This window comes from Gossypium raimondii, chromosome 13 (genome assembly GCF_025698545.1).
Source record: "Gossypium raimondii isolate GPD5lz chromosome 13, ASM2569854v1, whole genome shotgun sequence".
Lineage (NCBI taxonomy): Eukaryota > Viridiplantae > Streptophyta > Magnoliopsida > Malvales > Malvaceae > Gossypium > Gossypium raimondii.
The window spans coordinates 33,085,862-33,108,411 of NC_068577.1; the positions used below are offsets into that span (position 1 = coordinate 33,085,862).

Sequence of the window (22,550 nt, forward strand, 5' to 3'; positions counted from 1 at the left end):
AAGCTAAGGCTACCTCTGCTTTTTATCGTTACCCTAATATAACCGAATGTGGAATTGGGTTTGGATCTGATGGTGGCCCATTTGATTTTTATGGTTTTTCTACTGGCCATAATGCGCAGAGTCAGCTGGGGTGTGACTTGGGTCAGCAGTTCGTTGGCCGTGATGGGCCTTCTACTGTGACGCATAGGTCGGCTCATGTAGGTCCAAATACAGGCTAGATTTTTAGGCGTTCGTGTGGACCGTGTTCTGGATCAAATGCAGGTCAGATTTTTGGGCATCAGAGTGAGTTGAAATTTGGGCCTAATACAGGTCAATTTTTTAGCCTGTTAGTGGACAGGATAATGGACCAAAAATTGGGCCGAATGCAGGTCCATCTCTTGAGCCTGTTAGTGGCCAAAATAATGGGCTGAACAGTGGGTAGTCCAATGCTAGCCAAAATTTTGGACTCTGTTCACTTGGGCCTAATGCTAATTGTGTTGATCTTGAAGGCTCTATGCCGAATAATACTTCTCAAGTTCCATGGCGGACTAAACCACGAGTACGTGTTTTTGATTTTGATTCCTCACAGTGTGTTGGGCTACCACGGATCCCTGATTTTCATGCATCTGATTTTTTGGATGCCACACAGTATGATTCCAATTTTGGTAATACTAACACATGTGCTCCCATGCCAATAGGAACCTCATCATGGTATCCAGATTCAGGGGCCACTCATCATGTATGTCAAAATGCATCTGATTTGAATGCTTTTACTCCATAAATAGGTACTTCTTCACTTTTAATGGGAAATGGGGCTCCCACTAAAATTTCGTTTATTGGGGATACTGTTCTCCCAACAAAGAAGAATTTATTACACCTTTATAATGTTTTGTGCGTGCCGAGCATTCGGAAAAATCTTATGTTTGATTCTCAATTTGCTGTTGACAACAATGTATTTTTTGAATTTCACCCCTCTTATTGTGTTGTTAAGGACATCCAGACACAGGAAATTTTACTGCGGGGTCAAGTTCGTGATGGTCTCTATCAATTTTAGGTCGGTTCATCTATTTTTTCTGATCCGATTCCCTCTATTAGCAACACTGAGGTTCAAGATTGTCAGTTGGATGGTGATGATGTCTTTTCACTGTGGCATAAAAGGGTTGGTCACCCTTCTTCTGAAGTTGTTAAACTTGTACTGAACAAGTGTAGAATTGTTTCAAATAAAAAATGTCTTGATAATGTTCATGTTGCTTGTCAAAAACAGAAATCACATAAGTTGCCCTTTTTACACTCTACCACTGAATATATGGAGTTGATTGAATTTGTTGTCTTTGATTTGTGGGGACCAGCTTCTGTTGACTGCGGCAGTAATCTGTATTATATTTTGTTTATTGACATGTGTAGTCGGTTTACCTGGATTTATCTGATTAAACGTAAATCTCAAGCAGTTGAATTTTTTCTTCAGTTTCAGAAGATAGTCAGCACTCAACTTGGGAAGACTATTAAGAAATTCAAAGTGATTGGGGAGGTGAGTTTCGTGCTTTTGCTTCAATTCTAGCTAGTCATGGGATTTTGCATTGTCTTTCCTGCCTTCATACTTCAGAACAAAATGGTGTTGCTGAGCGCAAACACAGGCACAATGTGGAAACTGGTCTTACACTTTTGGCTCAGGCTAATCCACCTATGAATTATTGGGGCTATGCATTCTGTAGTGCTGTGCATCTTATTAATTGATTGCCCACCTCGGTCTGGAAAGGTCAGTCTCCGTATCTGAATCTTTATGTTCGTGAGCCTACGTATGATCACTTAAGGGTGTTTGGTTGTTGTTGCTTCCAGTATTTACGTCCTTTTTTCAAACACAAACTAGATTTTCGCTCACAACCATTGTCTCACACCAGAGAGTAAGGTAGTTATTTATCGTCATGTTATGTTTGATGAACGTCGGTTTCTATTTCATTCATCTGTACTTCCCACTGCTCAGACGTCTTCTCGTTCTCCCACGTACGTTTCTGTTGTTAGAATTTCTTCTGTTAAGCCTACTGCAGAACCCAGCAAAACAACTATTCCGTCACCGATTGTATCGCTGCCTCCTAGGTCAGATTGCAATGCTGACTCATCTATTCCGGTTGAGTTATCTGATATGTGTCATCCCAGTGAGTTCGTCTCAATTGGTTCACAGGCTGAATGTGAAAATAATATAAGGGAGCTTTGTCTTTCGAGTTCGTCTACAGAAGCTAGTCCATCTAGTGTGTCTCCAATTGCTTCTTCTCTTCATACAGGAAATACTCATGCTATGGTTACTCAGTTTAAGGCTGGAATTTTTAAGCTTAAAGCTTTGTCAATCGATGTTGTAGATTTTGAGCCTCGATCTGTTGAGGAATCTCTTGCTCGTACAGAATAGAAATTTACAGTTCAAGCTGAATTTGATGCTTTAATGGCCAACTCTACTTGGGAGCTGGTTTTTCTACCTCATAGCCGGAAAGCAATTGGATGCAAATGGCTTTTCAAAATAAAAAAGAATCCTGATAGGTCGATTAGTCGTCGGAAAGCATGGTTGGCTGCAAAGGGATGCTCTTAGGTTCCTGGTTGTGAATTCAGAGAAACGTTTATCCCAATGGCCAAACCTGCTACTATTCAAACCATTTTGTCTATTGCTATGACTAATGGTTGGAAACTTCATCAACTCGATGTAAACAATGCCTTTTTAAATGGAGACTTAACTGATAAAGTGTTCATGCAGCAGCATTTAGGATATGTTCAATATGGTCCAAATGGTGAGCCATTGGTGTGCTGTCTGACGAAAGCTTTATATGGATTACGGCAAGCTCTTCGTGTCTGGTTTGAAACATTGAAGAAATTTCTTATTGTTAAAGTTTCATCCATGTCCACTGTTTATATCTTGGTCCATGTGGATGATATTGTTATTACTGGCAGTTCAACTAATGAAATAAATTGCTTTGTTCAGCAACTACATAACAAGTTCTCTCTAAAAGATATAGGTGAGCTTCACTATTTTTTAGGGATTGAGGTCCGTCGATCTTCCACTGGTAATCTTCATTTATGTCAACACAAATACATTCAAGATCTTCTTGACAGGATTTCTCTGGCTAATACAAAGAGTGTTCATACATCAATGGTTAATTTGTCAACTTTGTCTAAAGATGATGGTGATAGGCTTGTCGATCCTACTGAATACAGAAGTCTGGCAGGTGCTCTTCAGTATGTGGTTCTAACTCGATCGGGTATTGCCTATGCTGTCAATCGTGTCTGTCAATTCATACATGCACCTACTACAGTTCATTTAATAGCCTTAAAACATATCCTGAGATATTTGCATGGTACTATTACTCATAGGCTGGTGTTTTGACAATCCGACAGGCTATCTTTGGTTGGATATGCTGATGCCAACTGGGGTCTTGATTTTGATGATCGACGGTCTACGACATGGTTTTGTGTCTATTTTGGCCATACACATGTTTCATGGTGTTCTAAGAAACAACAAGTTGTGTCTCGGTCGACGGCAGAGGCTGAGTATAAAAGTCTAGCTGTGGTTTCTAGTGATATTACATGGTTAGTATCTCTGTTACAAGAGTTACAGATCTGTTCAGCTGATCCTTCTACAGTTTGGTGTGATAATTTAAGTACGGTCGCTGTCACAGCTAATCCAGTCTTGCATTCCAAATTCAAACATGTTGAACTTGACTTATTTTTTGTCCGTGAAAAGGTGGCTAATGGGTCTCTTGTTGTCATGAAGTGCCAGTCTGTGATTAAGTCTTCGATATTCTTACTAAACCGTTATCTGTCTCTTTGTTTTCTCGCTTTCGAAATTTATTTCAGGCCTTACCCGTCGAGAAGCTGGGTGACTGTTAAACAATAATATTGTTAAGGTGGTTAGTTCGTTATCAAGTCTGTTAAGTAGTTGGTTAGGAGCTGTTATTCTCATATGTATATAACCTCATCAGTGTGTTCATTCAAAGATAAGGAATAGAGATTAAAGAATTACACTATAGTTTATTTTTTTGTTCATACATAATTTTGCATAGTATCTTACAGGGTACAACAAGCGGCGGAAACCAGATCTTTCTCGTCTTGTGTCGTCTTGGCACACAAGATCATCTTCATTATCATGTGATGATTTCCACATTCCCCTTTTTGTTATAGCCCCACAATGCTTACAAGCACAAGCAATCCCACAACACACATCAATTTCATTGCAGCTTCCATTGCTCAAAGCTTAATGCAATATCCATTCTTCTGAATGGGGTATTTATACTGCAACATCACCAATATTGTGTAAGAGCAGCTTCTGCCCACTTCTGATAATGGAGGTAGCACTAGAAGAAGAGATAATTTTATTATTCTAGCACTTTCCTTTAACATTATCTTCTTTTTGTTTAGTCATATCAAACTTAAGTGTTATGAATGAACCCATGGCTATTAAACCAGGGAACTAGACCGAGCCTCCGTCCGAAATCATTAGGGCCACACGTCAAAGAAAGCGTCCTCAAAAATTCAAGAATTTTTTCGTGTAGTCCACGAAAGCAATAACATAATGGCTGGAAGGGTACTATAAGAAAAATAGAAGGATAATGGCTGCAACATGTTTATTGTCAATTGGAATTTTTTTTCTATTCTCACTTTAAATTCTCTTAATGCATTGTTGGCTTATTTCACTGAAAGGGAATTTCATCACCGTCTTCCATCAATTTCTCCTCTCCTTGTTTTAGAAGTTGTTAGATTCTGTTGCAGGGATATCAGTACACAACATTGGTGCTTTAATTGACCATTGGCAAAAATGACAAATGGTACCAACTCAAGTTACTCGATGAAAATGTCAAAGTCGCCCAAGAATCGCATACACAGCTCCGCAAAGATGTTGATAGTCTTACTAAACCCATTGCTTCTTAACACCAGATGTTACAAGAAATCTTGACTCGTCTGCCAGTTGTTTCCACGGATTTACCTCCCAAAACATGGCCACATATCGCGTCACAACCAACTGGCTCTTCTTCCATTGGCTCCCACAAGCACGCACTGATTCAGTTTGCTCAGTTTTCAAGTACGAATCCAAATCGCTGGGTTTTGCAGGCAGAACATTATTTTACTTTTTACAATATCTAGGAACATGATCGGTTTACCATTGCTTCATTCTATCTTGATGATGATATCGTAGAGTGGTTTGATTGGATGTATAGAAATAAACAACTTTCCGGATGGATTCACTTTACAATGGTTTTTATCAAGCGTTTTTGATCTTGTGAACTGGACTCACCAGAAGGATAGCTTGTCAAATTGCAAAAAATTCCATGGTTCAATACTATAGAGCACGCTTTGAGGCTATTACCAACCATACTATGTTTTTGCCTCCGTTATTTCTGGTCCAATATTTCATTCGGGCCTTCGATCCGATATCAAGACGGCTGTATTGATCTATAGGCCCACAGAGTTAGAAGATGCCATTCAACGACTTGTCCTGGAAAAGGGCTTTGTTCAACCTTCCTTAGGCACGAGCAAACCACTTCTTTCCACACTTAAGCTACACCCGCTGATGCAAGCATCTTCTTCACTGTCTTCGTCGAGCCAGAACCTCGTTTCACTTTCGAGCGGTGCTAATTTTCCCTTTCACAGGCTTTCACCATCGGAAGCGGCTCAACGCCGGGCACAAGGCATTTGTTATCATTGCAATGAGAAATACACTTGGGATAAAAAGTGCAAATCAAAACCTCAATTGCTTTTGTTTGATGAAGATAAACAATATTCTCCAGTTATCTCCGACTTCTGATTGAAACGACTGCTCAATTTTCTGTATTGGTTGGAAATGGCGATCGTCTGATTTGTTCTAACATCAATCAAAAGGTGCCACTCATCGTTCAAGGCCAAGAAATTTCTGTGGATTTCTATGTTTTACTGTTACAAGGGTGGGATATAGTCTCAGGCATTGAGTGGTTAGCTACTTTGGGACCAATGATTACAAATTATGCAACTTTGATTTTCCAGTTTACGTATAAAGGTCACAAAGTGTGTTGGTAAGGAGATCGATTCCCTGTGGCTCAATCTATCCAGTACAATGCCTTGCGCCCATTGTCTTCAACACTTGCCATTGTTGAATTTTATCGGTTAGAAGTGATACCCACCTCCAACGGGTCAGTTTCTTCCTATCCAACCGATATTGCTTCTATTCTAGAAGACTTCTTGGATATTTTCACTAAACCCCAAGGTTTACCACCATCTCGAAATCATGACCACGCAATTCACTTGCTACCCAACACAAATCCGGTTCAGGTACGTCCCTATAGATATTTTCACTTTAAAAAAAAAAGATGGAAAAACTGGTTACAAAAATGTTCAACGATAGGATTATCAGAACTAGCATCAATCTATTTTCATCTTCGGTTATTTTAATCCGTAAAAAAGATAGTACTTGGCGTTTTTGTGTGGACTACCGTGTTCTAAACGCTGTTATGATTTGTGACCATTTTTCTATTCCATCAATATATGAATTATTTGACAAATTGCATAGAACTCGATATTTTTCCAACTTAGACCTCTTAGCCGGATACCATCAAATCTGAATTCGTGCTAGTGATAAATTTAAAACGGGTTTTCGAACTCACGACAGGCATTACGAATTCTTGGTAATGTCGTTTGGTCTTACAAACGCACCCTCTACCTTTCAAGCACTGATAAACGAGGTTTTCCGACCATTTCTCCGACAATTTGTTCTTGTCTTCTTTGACGACATATTGATATACAATGCAACTTGGGCCCTGCATCTGGACCATCTTCGACAGGTTTTCTAGCTTTTGCGTTCTCACCAATTGGTAGTAAAACAATCCAAATGCTTATTTGGACAAAACATTGTGGGCTACTTGGGCCATATTATTTCAGCATAACGTGCTGTGATTGACCCAGATAAAATTAAGGCAATTGTCAGCTGGCCCACTCCCACAATAGTTAAATACGTGCGCGCTTTCTTGGGCATGGCTGGATATTACCGGCGTTTTATCCAACGTTATGCAACGATAGCGAGCCGATTGACGGATCTAGTTAATAAGGATGCTTTTGTTTGGATGTCTGCAGCAGGCTTGGCTTTCTCCAAATTGCAAAAATTGTTGGCCTAAGCCCCCGTACTCCAGCTTTCGTATTTTTCTAAGCCCTTCACTTTGGAAACAGATGCATCGGGCATTAGCGCCGTTCTATCTCAAGATGACCACCCCATCGCATTTTTTAGTCAAAAACCTTATTCTTGTTTAGTCTTATCAAACTTAGGTATCTGCATTGAAAATGATGTTTCTCTTGTCTCATTCTTACACTTGTAATCATATCAAAGACAGTGTCAACAACCTTGCTACTTCAGCTGCCATTTCTGGAACTCCATTGCCAACTATACACCGGATCATTGTGCTCCATTGTCAAAAACCATATTTTTATTTTATATATATATTATAAATTATTTATGTATTTATATATTTTTTAAAGTTTTAGAATTAAGACAAAATTAATAATATTATTTTTATAATGTATAAAAAATAAAAAGAAATGTTAATTTTATATGATGCTTATTTTTCTTATTATTTTTATTAATAATCATATTACCAACTACTTTATTGGATTAATATATTTTATATAATGATTTGATTTTAATTTTTGTTACTTGTTTAAAAATTTTATTGTATTGATAATTTTTAAAATATAAATGATGTAATTACAATTTTGTACTATCAAACATGATATGTGGAATTATGATATAATTATACTCTATTAACTAAACACGTTTAGGGAATTACAATTTTTTGTAATTACAAGATAATATAATTACTATCCTAATAATTTACATTTTAATTTAACTACTTTGTGTAGTCCAAACAAATCCTTAATGTTTTGAAATAATAGATGTCTATAATAAACAAAGAGACATTTGTTAACGAATTCCTTTTATTATGAAGTGTAGATGTTAAATCAAATAAAAATCATGGGAAGTAAAAAAAATATTACTAAAATTTAAATTCTCCATAATGTCAAAGAAAAGCTTTAACTACAGCTTGAAACTTGATAAAATAAAATCCTAAATAAATTATAAATGCAATTACAATCAAATAACAATGAAAACGTGGAAGCATAAAACTTAATTCGTAAAATCCCCAAAATCTTAACGGACAAAAATGCATGAATGTATTTGGCAACAAATTTATAAACCATAAAGATATTTCCAAAGTAAGTAAAAGAGAGAAAGCAGGTAAGGTTTTAAATAAAAATGAACTGCCACGTAAATAAAACCATGCACGTGTTATATTTCCCTTCAATGTCTCTCTTCGGTTCTTCCCATTCAACGTTCTAAGAATTGAATCAATACTCCAAAAATGGCTTCCAAACCCTTCCATTGCAACCAAATATCCTTCACTCTCTCAATCACACTTCTCTCTTTATCCTTGATCATTTTCCTTGTATTTTCCAGATCAAATTACAACATCATCGATGCTTTTAAACACAATCCCCCTCCCTCCAACCAACGCTTCAGAAACCTCGATCTTCTTCAAGAAGAGATTAATGGTAAGAAGGAGATTAAAATGGGTTTAGTTAATATCAATTCCAATGAAGAAATCCAATATCAACTACCCGGTTCAGTTGTTAGCACCGTCCACGTTCGCTTCGATCGTGTTTCCAAGAAGAGAAAATGGGAGGATTTTTTCCCCTTCCGGATCGATGAAAACCAGCAGAATTGTCCGGAGATTCCGATGCCAGCCCTGGAGAAGTACCAGGATCTGGACGTGGTGGTGGCGAAGCTGCCATGCAAAGGGTGGAGCGGGAAAAGCGGGATGAGGGATGTGTTTTTGCTTCAAGTGAATTTGGTGGTGGCGAATATATTGGTAGAGAGTGGGTGGGTGACGCCGGAGGTAAAACGGGCGGTGTACGCGGTCTTTGTGGGGAGCTGTGGGCCGATGCAGGAGATATTCAGATGCGAAGATCTGTTGAGGAAAGTGGAGGATCATAGGGTGTATAAGCCTGAGTTAAGGAGGCTTAAACAAACCATGCTTATGCCTCCAGGCTCTTGCCAACTTGCACAGCCATACGGTGAAACTGGTATTTTACTCTTCATCTTTTTTTTTTCTTTTCCTTTTTCAATTTTTTTATTCTTCAAGTTGAATTTTTCCAATATTTTCAATTCAGTCCAGTCTGATTGTCACATACACTTCTTGAGAGGGCCTAAAACAAAATAATGTTTAAATTTTGAATGGTGCTTACAATCCGTTTTAATTCAATGATTTGGAGGGAGGCTTACAAGTTTTACCAAAATAGGCACACAATTCTTTTTTCTTTTTCTTTTTTAAATTTTTGGAAGGTATTCATGACATTACTGGTAAGCAGATTTTTTTTTTTGAATAATCTAATTATAAAATTACTTATAACCCTCCCTAACTCATAAATAAAAAATAATACGTTTTCCTACATTGACCACAATGTTCGTACTAATCAAATTTAGTAAAATTTCAAACTACTTTTTTATTGAAAATTTTGAATTTTTGTTTAGGAGTGGCAATTCTAGAAGGAAATGATAATAACTATTTTTAAAAGAAAATGTAGTGTTTTTCTTTGTAATTCAGTAAATTTAATGCATTAAATATGTTTTTTAATAAAATGATAATTAATTTATTTAAGCATTTGGTAAATAAACTCATAAATTAATGGGTTTAAGTTTCCTTCCTTGTAAATTAATTAATGTAACCAACACACGAAAAAATATCTTGCATAAATTTGATCATTCAACAAATTCCAACACTAATTTTTCAATTCAAAATATTAGTAATTGTAATTAGATTTTCTAGATAAATAATCATCTTGGAAAAATTTAAGTTACTGGAATTTCAGGAATTATAAAATTTATTAAAAATAATAATGTTAAAATAAATAATATAAAAATATATTTGTAAAAATTATAAATAATTATTAGCAATATAAAATAATATATATTCTAATAAAAATGATATTTTGAAGTTTAAGGTTTTTTTATGGAAAAAAAAGTTTATGTGGCAAAATCCTAATCACTCCACAAATTTCGAGTAAATTTACTTTGATTGGAGTTGATTTTTTTTGCTTTTGGAAAGTGGATGTGGGCCAGGTGGGATAGATTTTGTTCTGATAATAGGTATGAAACAGGGTAATTTTCACCCCACTTCCATATATGAAATTACAATATTATCTTTGTTATAGAAAAATTCATATGTTTTATGTTTAATTTATTTTAAAACTTATGTTTAAACATGTACTTACCTTTAAAAAGGTTAAAAAAAATAGCAAAAATTAAATTTAAACAAAACGATGTGGGCTGAGATTGAATGCATCCACTATTCATGAAGATGATAGTAATTTTTAAGATTATACATCTATAATAAAGTGGGTTAAGTGGTAAAGCAAAACATGTCAACTGTAGAGTAGTAGTAAATTTAGGGTGAGTTTGAATGGGCGGTGCGTTTACCTATGGTTAGTGTAAAAACAGCGGTGGCGGTGAGATTAGATACTGTAGCGATACTATAGCGTGAGACAAAAAATAAGTTAAACGCACCGCACCGCACCCAATCGCCCACCCAAACCCACCCTTAATAACATCTACTCCCGCCTTACTCTATTATCATCCTTAGTATTAAATGAAATAATAAATTATGAGAGAAATTAAAAAACCACTTCTTTAAAATGAAATTTAAATATAGAATTTGACTATTTATATCTCTTTTGAATTTGTTCATGTTTGGATAAATAATTTTTTTAGAAAACATTATCCTATTGGAATTCCATAAGTTATAAAATAAGAATAATTTTAATAATGATATTTTGAATTTTAATTTTTTATTTTATAGTGAGATGATGTTAAATTTTGAAAAAGTACCTTTTTATGTGGAATTTAAATTAATTGTTATACTTCGAAATTTTTATTAATTTTGAGATCTTCCTTTATTATTTCTTTCTTATATTTATATTTTGAGTTAATTACACAGACATCCTTAAACTATGGTCTTCATTCTAAATTGGTCCCTAAACTTCAAAACATTTTAAAGCGGTTTAATATCAACCATATCCTTCCATTATTGAAATTGTTAATTTAACCATTAAATAGCATGTAAAATCTTATTATGACATAGTTTAAAATAAAAATTTAAAGAAAAAAATTTCTACAACATCCATTTTACAACTTTTCTTTAAAATTTTTATTTTAAATTATGCCATAAGATCCGATATCTCATTTAATGGTCGATTTAACAATTTTAGTAATGGAGGAACCTATGAGTATAACATCAATAGTTTGAGGATGTAATTAGAATGTTTTAAAGTTTAAAGACCAATTTAGAATGAAAGTCATAGTTTGAGGATGTCTGGTGCAATTAATTAATTCTTAATATTTTAACCCTATAAGATATTTGTCACCCCAGCTTGTGGAGTTAAAAACGACAAAATTGGAATTCAAACTTGATGTAACAAATATGTTTTGAAAATTTTATTTGGTGATGTTCAAGGTAAAGAAGCATGGAGATACCATTCAGCAGATCATGAAAGGCTAAAAATGCTAAAATACAGTGCGTTCCAGCAAAGGGAAGCCTATGCAACAGTTCTTCACACATCCGAAGATTATGTTTGTGGTGCCGTTGCTTTGGCTCAAAGCATAATCCGAACCAATTCGACTCGAGATTTAATTCTTCTTCATGATGAAAATATAACCCCCGAATCCTTAGTGGGTTTAAAAGCTGCTGGTTGGGACACCCGGCTGATCAATGGAATCCGAAGCCCCTTTGCTGACAAAGATTCATTCAATGAATGGAATTTCAGTCCTCTTAGAATATGGATGCTAACATGGTATGATAAAGTTGTTTTCATTGATGCAGATGTTCTAGTTTTCAACAACATTGATTGGCTATTCGTTTTTCCTCAACTATCAGCTGCACCAAATGATAAAACCTTGTTTAATTCTGGGGTGATGGTGATAGAGCCATCATTGTGTGTGTTTGAAGATTTGATGGTTAAAGTTTTGGAAATGGATTCATACAATGGCAGTTATCAAGGGTGGTTGAATGAAGTCTTTACATGGTGGCATAGGTTGCCTTCTCAGGTGAATTTCCTCAAGGATTTCGAAGGGGAAGATGGCAGGCGTCAGGAAAAGATCCTGGATGAGATTTCGGTCCTACATTTTCTGGGGTTGAAGCCATGGATGTGTTACAGGGATTATGATTGTAATTGGGACAAGGAAGGAATGCTGAGGTTTGCAAGTGATAAAGCTCATGAGAAATGGTGGCAAGTGTATGATGAAATGCCTGAGACACTGCAACCATATTGTGGCCTAACAGAGCACATGAATTGGAGATTAAAGAAGTGGAGATGGATAGCTAGGAGCCTTAAACAACCTGATGAACATTGGAAGATTGGTGTAACAGATCCTCGACAGTACAATCTTGGTGCTTGAGAAAGGGTAAGTGCCAAATTCTTGAAGGGAAAATCAGAAGAATTTATGTCTTTACTTTTTCTTTCTAATGCAAAATAGTATGTATTTGGTGTGTTTTTTTTTTTTATAGATTTTATGTAAGATTTTGAAAGTGTGGAACAAGGATTCAACTTAACCCACAAACCTCTGTAAAAGTAGTTATAGAATTCTTTCAATACAATAAAATATAATACTTAATCCCCCATCGATCTCTATGCTATTTCTTTTTAATATAGTCTCCAGTTTATGTTTACACAGTTGTTTTGCCCTACGTTACTCACATTTGGATGTGAATGTCAGATATAGGTATGTATCCAACACGGGCATGTTCACTTCAAGCAATTGAAGTTACAGTGAACGTAATTTCTGAAATGTTTTATGTTTAAACAGTTTGCTTCAAGCAATTCTGATAGATCAAAGACGATCATGACCAAAAGAATTCACTAACAATCATTTTAAAGCTTTCTTTTCTATTAAAACAATAAAGGTATACTCATGAGTTTTTCAAGACCAAATTGAAGATAAAACATCCAAAAAGTTCAGAACATATGGCATTCAACAGGTTTCTCTATTAAGGGAAAACAACTGAGAATAAACATCTTACCTGGAACCTGAGTTGCTCCGACTCTTCATTTCTCTTGAAGTACCCATGTCCGGCACCTATATCCAATGCATATTTGGACATATCCTCCAAGTTCCCTCCAAATATATATAAATCTTGGAAATTTTGAATATATCGTGTCAGACATATACCTATGTTTGACACTCAGTCGGAGTAACATTGCCTGGCACATAGCCTTCTTCCAACATGAGTTCCAATAGCTCTTCCAGAATCCCATACATAAGCTCTGCTTGTGGATGCATTCTATCTTGCACAACAAAGCTGTGGACTTTCTTTTCAATCTCTATCCAACTTATACCAATTTCTTTCGACACCCCAATTTCCTTCATTCTCTTAATGGTCCTTGCTCGTTCTTTCCACTTTCCTCGAGAAGAATATATGTTTGCCATTGATACATATGGCACTGGGCTTTCAGGTGTTTCCAAAATCAGCTGATTAGCTGCATATTTCCCTATTTCAGAATCACCACGAATGCTACAGGCACCAAGCAATGCTTGCCAAACAAGCATGTCAGCTTTAACAGGCAATCCCTCAATGAATGTCTTAGCTTCATTGAGGAGCCCTGCCCGGCCTAACATGTCAACAACACAAGCATAGTGTTCTGCCCTGGGAATAATTCCATAAACATCAGTCATCGACTTCAAGAGTTCCATACCCTTTTCGACTAAGCCCACATGGCTACAAGCATGAAGCAAAGAGAGGAATGTAATGTCGGTTGGTGCTATTCCATCTGATCTCATTTCCTCGTATAATTGTAGTGCTCTACAGCCATCCCCATGACGAGCAAAAGCTGCAATCATAGAGTTCCACGAAATTGAGTTCCTTTGAGACATTCGACTGAAGACTTTGGCTGACTCCTCTAAATCTCCACATTTGGAATACATGTTGATGAGCCCATTATTAACATAAGAGTTGAAACCAAAATTTCTTTTAATGCTTAATGAATGAATCTGCTTACCCAAACTCAATGAAGTATCCTCAATGAATACCCCTAAAACTGCTGACAACATATTAGGGTCAATTTCAATACCTGACTCGAACAATTTCATAAAAAACCTTTTAGCTTCTTCCTCGAACCCATTTTGTGCCAAACCCATAAGGATTACCGTCATCGAAACCTCATCAAGATCTTGTGCAGATTGAAAAATTTTCCATGCATCATTCACTTGCCCACATTTAGAATACATGTCCATTAGTGAACTCTCGATGCAGACTTCGGACTGGATCCCTAACTTCCATAAAAGACTATGAATTTGACGCCCTCCCGTTAGTGCTTGCAAACCAGAACATGCCACCAATGAGCTTAAATAAGTTAAAGAATTTGGACACACAGGCCCCGAACGCATTTGGTTAAACAATTCCAAGCTTTCTTCATACAGTTCATTTTGCACCAAGCTGGAGATCATAGCTGTCCAAGTAATAACATTCCTTTCAAACATCTCATCAAAAACCTGCCTCCCCGAACTCAAACATCCACATCTAAAATATGAAGTAATCAAAGAATTCCCTACACTAATTTCTTTTTCATATCCGTTCGAAAATACTAATCCATGCATCATCTTAACGACATGATAAAACTCTACTCTGTCGCAAGCTGATAAAATAGTAGTCAAAGTCGCTTGATCAAACCAACAAATACCAGATTTTCCCATCTGTTTGAAGTATGCGAAGCCCTCATCAAACTTCCCATTCCTTAAAAACCCAGACACCATCGTGTTCCACGAAATGGTATCTCTCATTGGCATTTCATCAAACAGCTTGGTCAAATCAGTTAAAGTGCCACATCTTGAGTACATTCCGAGGAGAGAATTCCAAACAACAAGAGCATTATTGGAATCCTTAAAATCTTCAATTGGGTAAATATTTTCAGGGTTTTTGATGAAGGAAGCGTGGATAGAGGAACCCAGAAGGAAGAATCCTTGTTTCCCAGAAAGGGATAAAAGGAGGCTTAAGTCCAAATGGTTGAGAACAAGTTTGGGGAGATTTGAAGATGGGAATTGGTAGAGTTTTGGGGTTTTGAATGGGAAGAGGATAGAAGAGAAACATGAAGGAATATGGGGAATTAGTGATGTGAAAATCCATTGGGATTTCATCCAATAAAATTGAAACGGGTCAGTGATAGAAATATGTTACTATCTGTTTCATTTTGCGTTGGGAGAGAAGCAACGCAATGGGCACAAATTGGGCTTTGCCTTAAATGCTTGATACTTTTTTTCGGCTTAATTGCAAATTTTATCCTCAATGTTCTCTTTTCTTTTTAATTTCACCCTAATTGTTCTTCGATTACACCCTTTCTTTTGTAAATTTATTCAAATAGATCATTTTTGGGTGGAAACCATTAAATCATTAACGGTCAAAAATGTTTGCTGACTGTGCGTGACAATTTTCACTGATCAGGATGCCACGTCAATAAATATGATGACATGGCAAGTAATTTTTAATGAAAATAAAATTAAATTATGCTAAAAATTTACATGGCCAAATCCAAAAAAAAGATGAAAATTTCAAAAAAAAAAATCAAAAAGATAAAAATATATACTTAAAAAATGTAAAAAAAATGGAAATGTCATAATAAACTCCAGATTTGTGTAATCATATTTAAATGATGTATAATACTACAGTGACTAGTGCATCAATATGAAATAAATGCGAAAAATAACACAACTTGAAAAAGAATTTTAGATATAACAAATCAGAAATGGGTTTCTTTCACCAAATATGAGATACCGAGTAACCAGAATCATTCAATCAAGTTAAAGAACAGTGTGCACTCCATGATGGTAATTCCAGCCTCTAAGTGTTACTCTTGGAGACACACCTGGAGGGACCTTGAATGATATCTTAATTGACATCTCTTCACCTGGTACTAATGAAAAATAGTTATCCGAGTAATGAACCGGAAGTATTCGACTGTCTTCTCCTTCTTCATGTTCCAGCTTTGCACCATGAACCGAGAAATTAAGGAAGAAAGCAACTCCTCCATCACTTCCATTTATCTCTGCAACTCTTAAACTATCACTTTCTCTTGAAAATTGTCTATATAGTCTCTGAAACAAACCCGTTGGCTGTTTCAGATCAGTTCTGGTGTCTGGTATAGGTTTGAGTGAAGTCATATCAAAATCTGAATCATCGTTTCTGACAGCAAAATTGTTCTTGTAGGTTAAAGTTTTGGGATCAGGTTTCTTCGATTTGTTTAGCACCTTCATTTCGACTTCATACGAGGAACCTTTGATGAATGTCTTTGATGTTATCTTAAGAGGTATTCTCTTGTTCCTGTATGGTTCCAGCAGCTTGTAATCTCCACCAGAAACATGTAACCAGTAAAAGTTTCGGGATACAATGCTGTAATTTGAAACGTGGTAGAGTTTGAGAAGGAGAAAGAACACTGGCTTCGGGTTTTTTGACTTTGGATACTTCATCTCACTAATGGAAACTACTTTCTTCGGTGGCAAGGAAAGCTTATCAAAAACTTTGTAATACGGACAAGCTCCTTCAAGATCCCACACTGATGCTTCTATAGCGACATTTGACAATTCCTCGGCAGTAGTATTGACAACCTGTTCATGAAAATGGAGGAAAACCAGAACTTTCTGTTGAATCGCTGATTGCACTAATAAATACAACCATACCAATTTGTAGCATTTACTTCCCAGCACTTTACCTCTATAAAATATGTAGCAAGATTGAGCTGGACATGGATTGGCTCCGCAGCACAGCGACAACCAAAAAAACCGGCTGTCTGGTCTAACAGGTGATCATAAAATTGACCACGAAGACCTGTCCATGGGTTCTGCGTCTTCCAAATCAAAACTCCAGTGTATTTGCTCCACATACGGGATGTCCAACCCTCCAATAAAGCTCTATACTGAATGTAATTAACAAGTTGAGCCTGAGATGATTATGCAAGGAAGTTAGCATTAAAATCAAAGAGAACACAAATGCATTCCCAATTAAAGGAAAAGATTTTCATGTAATACCTTCAAGCAAAAATCATCCAGATCCTCTGGGGTTCCATACAGTTCAATCTGATCATGAACCTTCCCAGGTTTCGAGTAAGGAAGATATTTGTGGTATTGCCAAATAGGATTTGGAACTTCTTCAGTGTAACCATTGGGAAGCTTCTTAAACAATGGAATTTGCCAACCTTCACAAGGCATGGTTGCTCTGATGGTAGCTGCAACTGGAATTCCTACAGAACCAACCTCAGGGTTGAAACCATATTTGTAAAAGTTATCCTTAAAAGGGTCTTCGGGATTCTGGATTTCATAAGGGCCATCAGTAAAGCCTCCCTTTCCATTAGCAAAGCCATCCCACATGGATCCTTGGATATAAACACGTGTGCCATCCAGATATTGACTAGGGTCCTTGTATGCTGTGGACAATCCTTCCACAGACGTTATATATTCACTCTGGCTCTCGAAAAATGGATGCAGTTTCAGGTCATTCTTGAGAGCCGTGTTGATATCAGCCGGTGGAACCTGTTCGTTTCCACCAACCCAGAGAGCAAGACTAGGGTGATTCCTTAAAAGCTTGACAGTATCTCTGGCACATAGCATGAAAAGATCATGGTCAAGTGGGCCATTTGGATTTGATACTGGGACACCTCTACCATCAACATCACCAGTAATCCAAAACTCCTGCCATACCTACAAATATTATAAATTGGTTACTTCCAGGTTAATCAGGCACATTAGATTAATTAAACCTGCTGCCCAAACTAGTTTCACTTCCTTTCAGAAGGATTTTTAAATTCGTAAAACAGCAGCTCATCCTTCCAAATGGTTCCTAATTCTTTATAACCTTCACAATCCTATACATGCTTGACTCTCATCCTTCTTTTCGACCAACAAATTTTGTTCTCTCTAAGGAAAATTTGTAAGCACTAAATTAGGCCTATGATAGTACTTGCATCCAAAAAATGAGCAGAAACACACATATATATAAAGAGAGACAGAGAATAGAGTTTTACCAGCAAACCATAAACATCACAATAATGATAAAATTCTGGCCTCTCGGCCAACCCACCACCCCAACAACGAATCATGTTCAGATTCATATCTGCATGAAATTTTATGTCTGTTTTATAACGCTCCTTAGAAAGCCGAAGCAAGCAATCAGACAATATCCAGTTACCACCGCGGATAAAAATAGGCTGTCCATTCACCTTGAACAACCTGTCAAAAGATGGCAGTAATGAAACAGATAGAATTTCTAAACGCAATTTTTTAATATTAGTCAAAGTTGATTCCTGAAGTATACCTCCCTCCAGTAGCACTGTCTATATGAGATTCAATTTTGCGAAAACCAAATAGTTGGCCCCAAGAATCAGATTCTCCGTGTCCCTTCACATCAACAGTAATACTGACATTATACAGAGACTGCTTTCCCATTCCATTTGGCCACCATAAGTTGGGCTTGTAGAAGAAAAGCTGCAATATACAGCATAAGCATTTTCAAGAAGTGTTGCAAGTAAATTTTAATGGCAACTTGCAAAAGAACGGATGCTTTGAACCATAACCGTGGGTATCCAATTTCAGGTTGCAAAGAAAGAAAGGATGCTGTTGCAGAGGAATTATCATTTAGTTTCCTCTAAATAACAATATTTTTACTTAATGAAAATAAAAGGGGCGGTTAAAATTTCTCGATGAGATCCAATTCGGTCAAATCTTGCTCCATATTCTCTCAAATGTGTCACTACTCTATATCAAAATGCAAAAAGTCAAACACAAATAAACAATAGAGGGGGGAAAGGCAACTGTTTATCCAAGACAAAGAACTAACTTCAATGCAACCAAGGATGCAACAAAACACATTCAAAAATAAATAAGAAAGTTACCAACACTGACCTGAGGAAATGTATACTGAATACGAGCTCTAGGAGGGATTGAAACATGCTGAGTCTTAAGATGCTCCATTAAGCAAACACTTCCTTCAAGTTCTGTTGTCACTTGGATATTTAAAGAACATTCAGCAACCCAAGAACTTCTGTTTTCCAATTCAGTTGTTGCATGCAAGTATACCCTTGTGTAACGGTCAAAAAACGAAGAAACTAAGTGTGGATCAATTATTTTCACCGGCTGTATCCAAAGCAAATGCATCGACAAACAGCATTTAGATTTAATTACCAAGCATCATAAAATAGTGATAGTGAAAACACAAGCACCATCAACAACTGATATCTAGGTCTAAACTGAGTGCTACAAATGAAGGTACTTAAAAGGAAAATTATTTACAGCATTGTGCAGAAATATACATGCTCAATAGTCAACACTAATACGAGATAAACACTAGTACAACGAAGTTTTTAAGTCTTATGCATAAATCTTACCCCGGTAACAGATATTGAGACTTCATCCCAGATACCAGTGTTCCGATCCCTGAGACAAGTAGAGGTCAGATATTAAGATATCGAGTTTTGCAGCTTTAGAAAACAGAGGTTGGATCCTAGCTGACAATTCAAAAACTTCTAAGACATACAATAATAGATGACAAGATAATAGAATACCAAAAAGAAAATGTAATATAATTACATTGATTAGCCTCTATATACTAATAGAACTGCATTGTTTTTCTCCCTGCCCTATGCACTATAATAGATGACAAGATAATAGAATACGGTTAGAGTACACTGTGACAAGTCGCATTATTCATCAGAAAATCAAATATCAGCAAGAATAAGAAAACCAAAACAAAACCCTGAAGTTTCAAAGTTATAATATGTTCACCTCACTGGAGCTATCCAATCCCAGCCCTCAACATATTGTGTGGCAACATCTTTTCCAATCTAAGATGACAAGAAAGGGTGTTAGCAATTAGGCCGCAGTTTTTGCTCACATTATTAAATGCCTACAATTTAACCTCAAACCATTTTGTTAGAGATAAAACAAATTAATGAGCTTTGTTTGAACAAAGATATTTACCTCATGATCCCCACCTTGCCCACCCGCAGGGGGAATGCTCCCAGGATGGTCCGGAGGGTGAACGAGAACAGCCAGCAAGTTTGAACCATCAGGATTTAGGATATCAGTGACTTCAAGGGAATGTCTTCGAAACATCCCTTTAGGGAGGACCCTTTTGTGCCCATTTAAGTATACCTCAGCAGAGTAATTGATTGCACGAAAATTCAGATCTAAATGCTGAGCTCCTGACTACAAAATATAAAGTAAATCAGAACAGAGCATTTGCTAGTTGCATATAACATTTTCAAGATTTAGGGAAGACAGTTCTGACCAATTAAACATCTACCTCAATACAAACCAAAATAAAAAATTTTAGTGTTTTAAGCTCATATTTAACCTCACAGATTTCATGTCAAAACACTGCATACCAGCTTACACTGGAATTTTGTGAAAAACCAGAATGTGTAGTACTCCCTTCCAGAATCAGCTATATCAAGGATCGTCTCGTTCTCCAAACCGTAAAAGGGATCACCAACAACTTTGTTCTCTACTAGAGTTGCCAAAACACTGTCAATCAAGAACAATTTATCCAAACCATTAAGATGAGAACTCACATACTAGCTCCATTCAAGACAATTGACTTTGTATCCAAATTCAACTATAATATTTTTCATGACAAGGAGCAAGGTCATTTTTGCATTTGATAGGACCGTAGAAGCAGATGTAGAATCATCAAATGATTCCATTATTAAGCGAAAACCGACAGTTATAGTCCAAATTTCAACCCATAAAAATGATAAATAATTAAAAGGATTGAAAATTTTTTAAGCACATTGATCTAAAAACGAACATTCCTTTTGTTTCTTTTGCCACTTGCCTTTAGCTTCCTTAAAAAAAAGAGCCACAATTATGGCGTTATATCAACAAAACTACAATTTTTTTAATTAAAAAAAAAAAGTTGAAAAAGCTAACAACCAAGCAGAACCTAATTATGAAATTTGATTTATTATCCTAATGTTGTTATAACTCTCTCATTTTCCTTCAAAATTAAGTGATGCATAACTAGCAATTTTCTCACTCAAATCTTTGCATTTACTATCCATATTAAAACAAGAGAAAACTCAAGTCAATCCAGCAAAACTCAGCCTACATTTCAACAAAACCAGAAGTAAATGGAATGCTGTATATGCAAAATATACAAAATCAGAACAAATATATACACAAGTGGAGGTTTATTACGTTCCAGGAACGACAGCTTCCATCCAGGGAGAGGTTGGGCTAGTTGGGGGATAAGTGGTGGTGAGCTGAGTTCCGGTGAGTTGAACGTCGGTGGATCTGGCGGCGAGCCATCCCGAGTCAAGCAGAGTCTTTTGCCCAATCTCTGCCATTGCTGTGTGTGGGGAGTGAAGTGAGAAGAGAAGAAGACTTTTGAAGAGTAAATTTTTCTCGTCTTGGGAAGACTTGTGAGCTGGCACCGCGTTTGAAACAAGATAGTGTCGGTACTTAATCAATGCCACGTGGTGTTTGTCGACTTGTTTTGTACGGCGGTCATTTCTAGGTGGATCTGATCTCTTTATAATCGGCCTTTTTGTTCATCTCTTCCTGTCTTTTATTTGATGACTTCTGTTTTTACTACTTATTATATTCCTTTTAGACAACAGAGATTACATTACATACCAATGTCTTCATAACATCAACCATCCATTTTCGATTACATTCATTCAATCGATTTATTATTATTAAAGATACTTAAAAAAAAACAAATGCATGAAGTTTGGGCTACCCTTTTAAAGTTATAATTTATTAGTAAGCCATCTATTTTAGGCCCACAGGCTATAACCAAAATAAAGTAAGAAAACCTAAAATATTATACCATTTAACTCTTTCAACTTCTCAAAGCCTCAATCCTTTTTTCTCATTTTCTATTTTTCAGCAGGGACGGTGACTGAACGCAGAAGCAGATCTGGAGGGAGATGGGCAACTGGAGAGTGGAGAGAGGCTGAGAGGCCAAATGGACGAGGGACGAGAGTGGTGGTTGCCTGGGTGGGTCTCGAGTTAGTTTTTCTTTTTCCGGCTTGCCCAACTTGAAGCAGTCCAGTTTTTTTAAAAAACCGGTCCGACCAATTTTTATTGGTTTTTTCGGTTTACAATTTGCGGTTCAATTGCGATTTTTTCAATTCTCGATCTGAACATTTTTTATTAGTGTTTGGACCAATTCCCAAACGATCAATTAATTCAGTTGGATTCAAACATCATTTTTAGGTACAAAAGAAGATTGAACTCCCATGGGGAAACAATACAATTAGCGGGGTATAAACTGCTTTTAGATTTATTTTTTTTAATTTAATGACTGCACATATATACTCCGCTATTTGCTCACTCTCGTGAACAGCTCCTACCTCAACTTCGTCATGCATGTTCTCTTGGCTACGAGAACGGTATATGTTCGGCATTTCTAACAATTAGGTTGTTGAGTGTTTTCATGTGTTTAATTTCTCTATTTATATAATAAGATTGTCGAAACCATTTTTTTGAAAAAAAAATAAGTTATCGACTTTAAAAATAAAAATTAGAGTCGCCACCG

General features: G+C 36.4%; 3 protein-coding genes across 6 annotated transcripts; 1 reads left to right on the forward strand and 2 right to left on the reverse strand.

Moving 5' to 3' along the window:
* The first annotated feature begins 8,296 nt into the window (after window positions 1-8,296).
* On the forward strand, window positions 8,297-12,654 carry LOC105781535 (putative UDP-glucuronate:xylan alpha-glucuronosyltransferase 4). Its single transcript, XM_012606067.2, has 2 exons — window positions 8,297-9,060; window positions 11,487-12,654. Exons 1-2 carry the CDS (start codon window positions 8,340-8,342, stop codon window positions 12,425-12,427), a joined length of 1,662 nt encoding a protein of 553 aa, XP_012461521.2. The 5' UTR covers window positions 8,297-8,339; the 3' UTR covers window positions 12,428-12,654.
* On the reverse strand, window positions 11,618-15,489 carry LOC105782592 (pentatricopeptide repeat-containing protein At3g05340). Of its 2 annotated transcripts, XR_001129844.2 has the most exons (2): window positions 13,050-15,489; window positions 11,618-11,762 (listed from the first exon to the last, which is right to left on the reverse strand). XR_001129844.2 is itself a non-coding variant. In XM_012607425.2 (1 exon), exon 1 carries the CDS (start codon window positions 15,158-15,160, stop codon window positions 13,199-13,201), a length of 1,962 nt encoding a protein of 653 aa, XP_012462879.1. In that variant the 5' UTR covers window positions 15,161-15,489; the 3' UTR covers window positions 12,885-13,198. The 2 variants fall into 2 exon arrangements, 1 of the variants encoding a protein (XP_012462879.1); XM_012607425.2 differs by lacking the exon at window positions 11,618-11,762 and having other exon boundaries at window positions 12,885-15,489.
* A 127-nt stretch (window positions 15,490-15,616) lies between these two features.
* On the reverse strand, window positions 15,617-21,462 carry LOC105781536 (mannosylglycoprotein endo-beta-mannosidase). Of its 3 annotated transcripts, XM_052627195.1 has the most exons (11): window positions 21,206-21,462; window positions 20,395-20,533; window positions 19,988-20,215; window positions 19,793-19,851; window positions 19,396-19,444; window positions 18,914-19,144; window positions 18,327-18,496; window positions 18,037-18,241; window positions 17,045-17,713; window positions 16,729-16,956; window positions 15,617-16,624 (listed from the first exon to the last, which is right to left on the reverse strand). In XM_052627195.1, the coding sequence occupies exons 1-11, from the start codon at window positions 21,352-21,354 to the stop codon at window positions 15,821-15,823; spliced, it is 2,931 nt and encodes a 976-aa protein (XP_052483155.1). In that variant the 5' UTR covers window positions 21,355-21,462; the 3' UTR covers window positions 15,617-15,820. The 3 variants fall into 3 exon arrangements, with proteins under 3 accessions (XP_052483155.1, XP_052483156.1, XP_052483157.1); XM_052627196.1 differs by lacking the exon at window positions 21,206-21,462 and having other exon boundaries at window positions 20,403-20,533; XM_052627197.1 differs by lacking the exon at window positions 21,206-21,462 and having other exon boundaries at window positions 20,364-20,496.
* Between the last annotated feature and the right edge of the window lie 1,088 nt (window positions 21,463-22,550).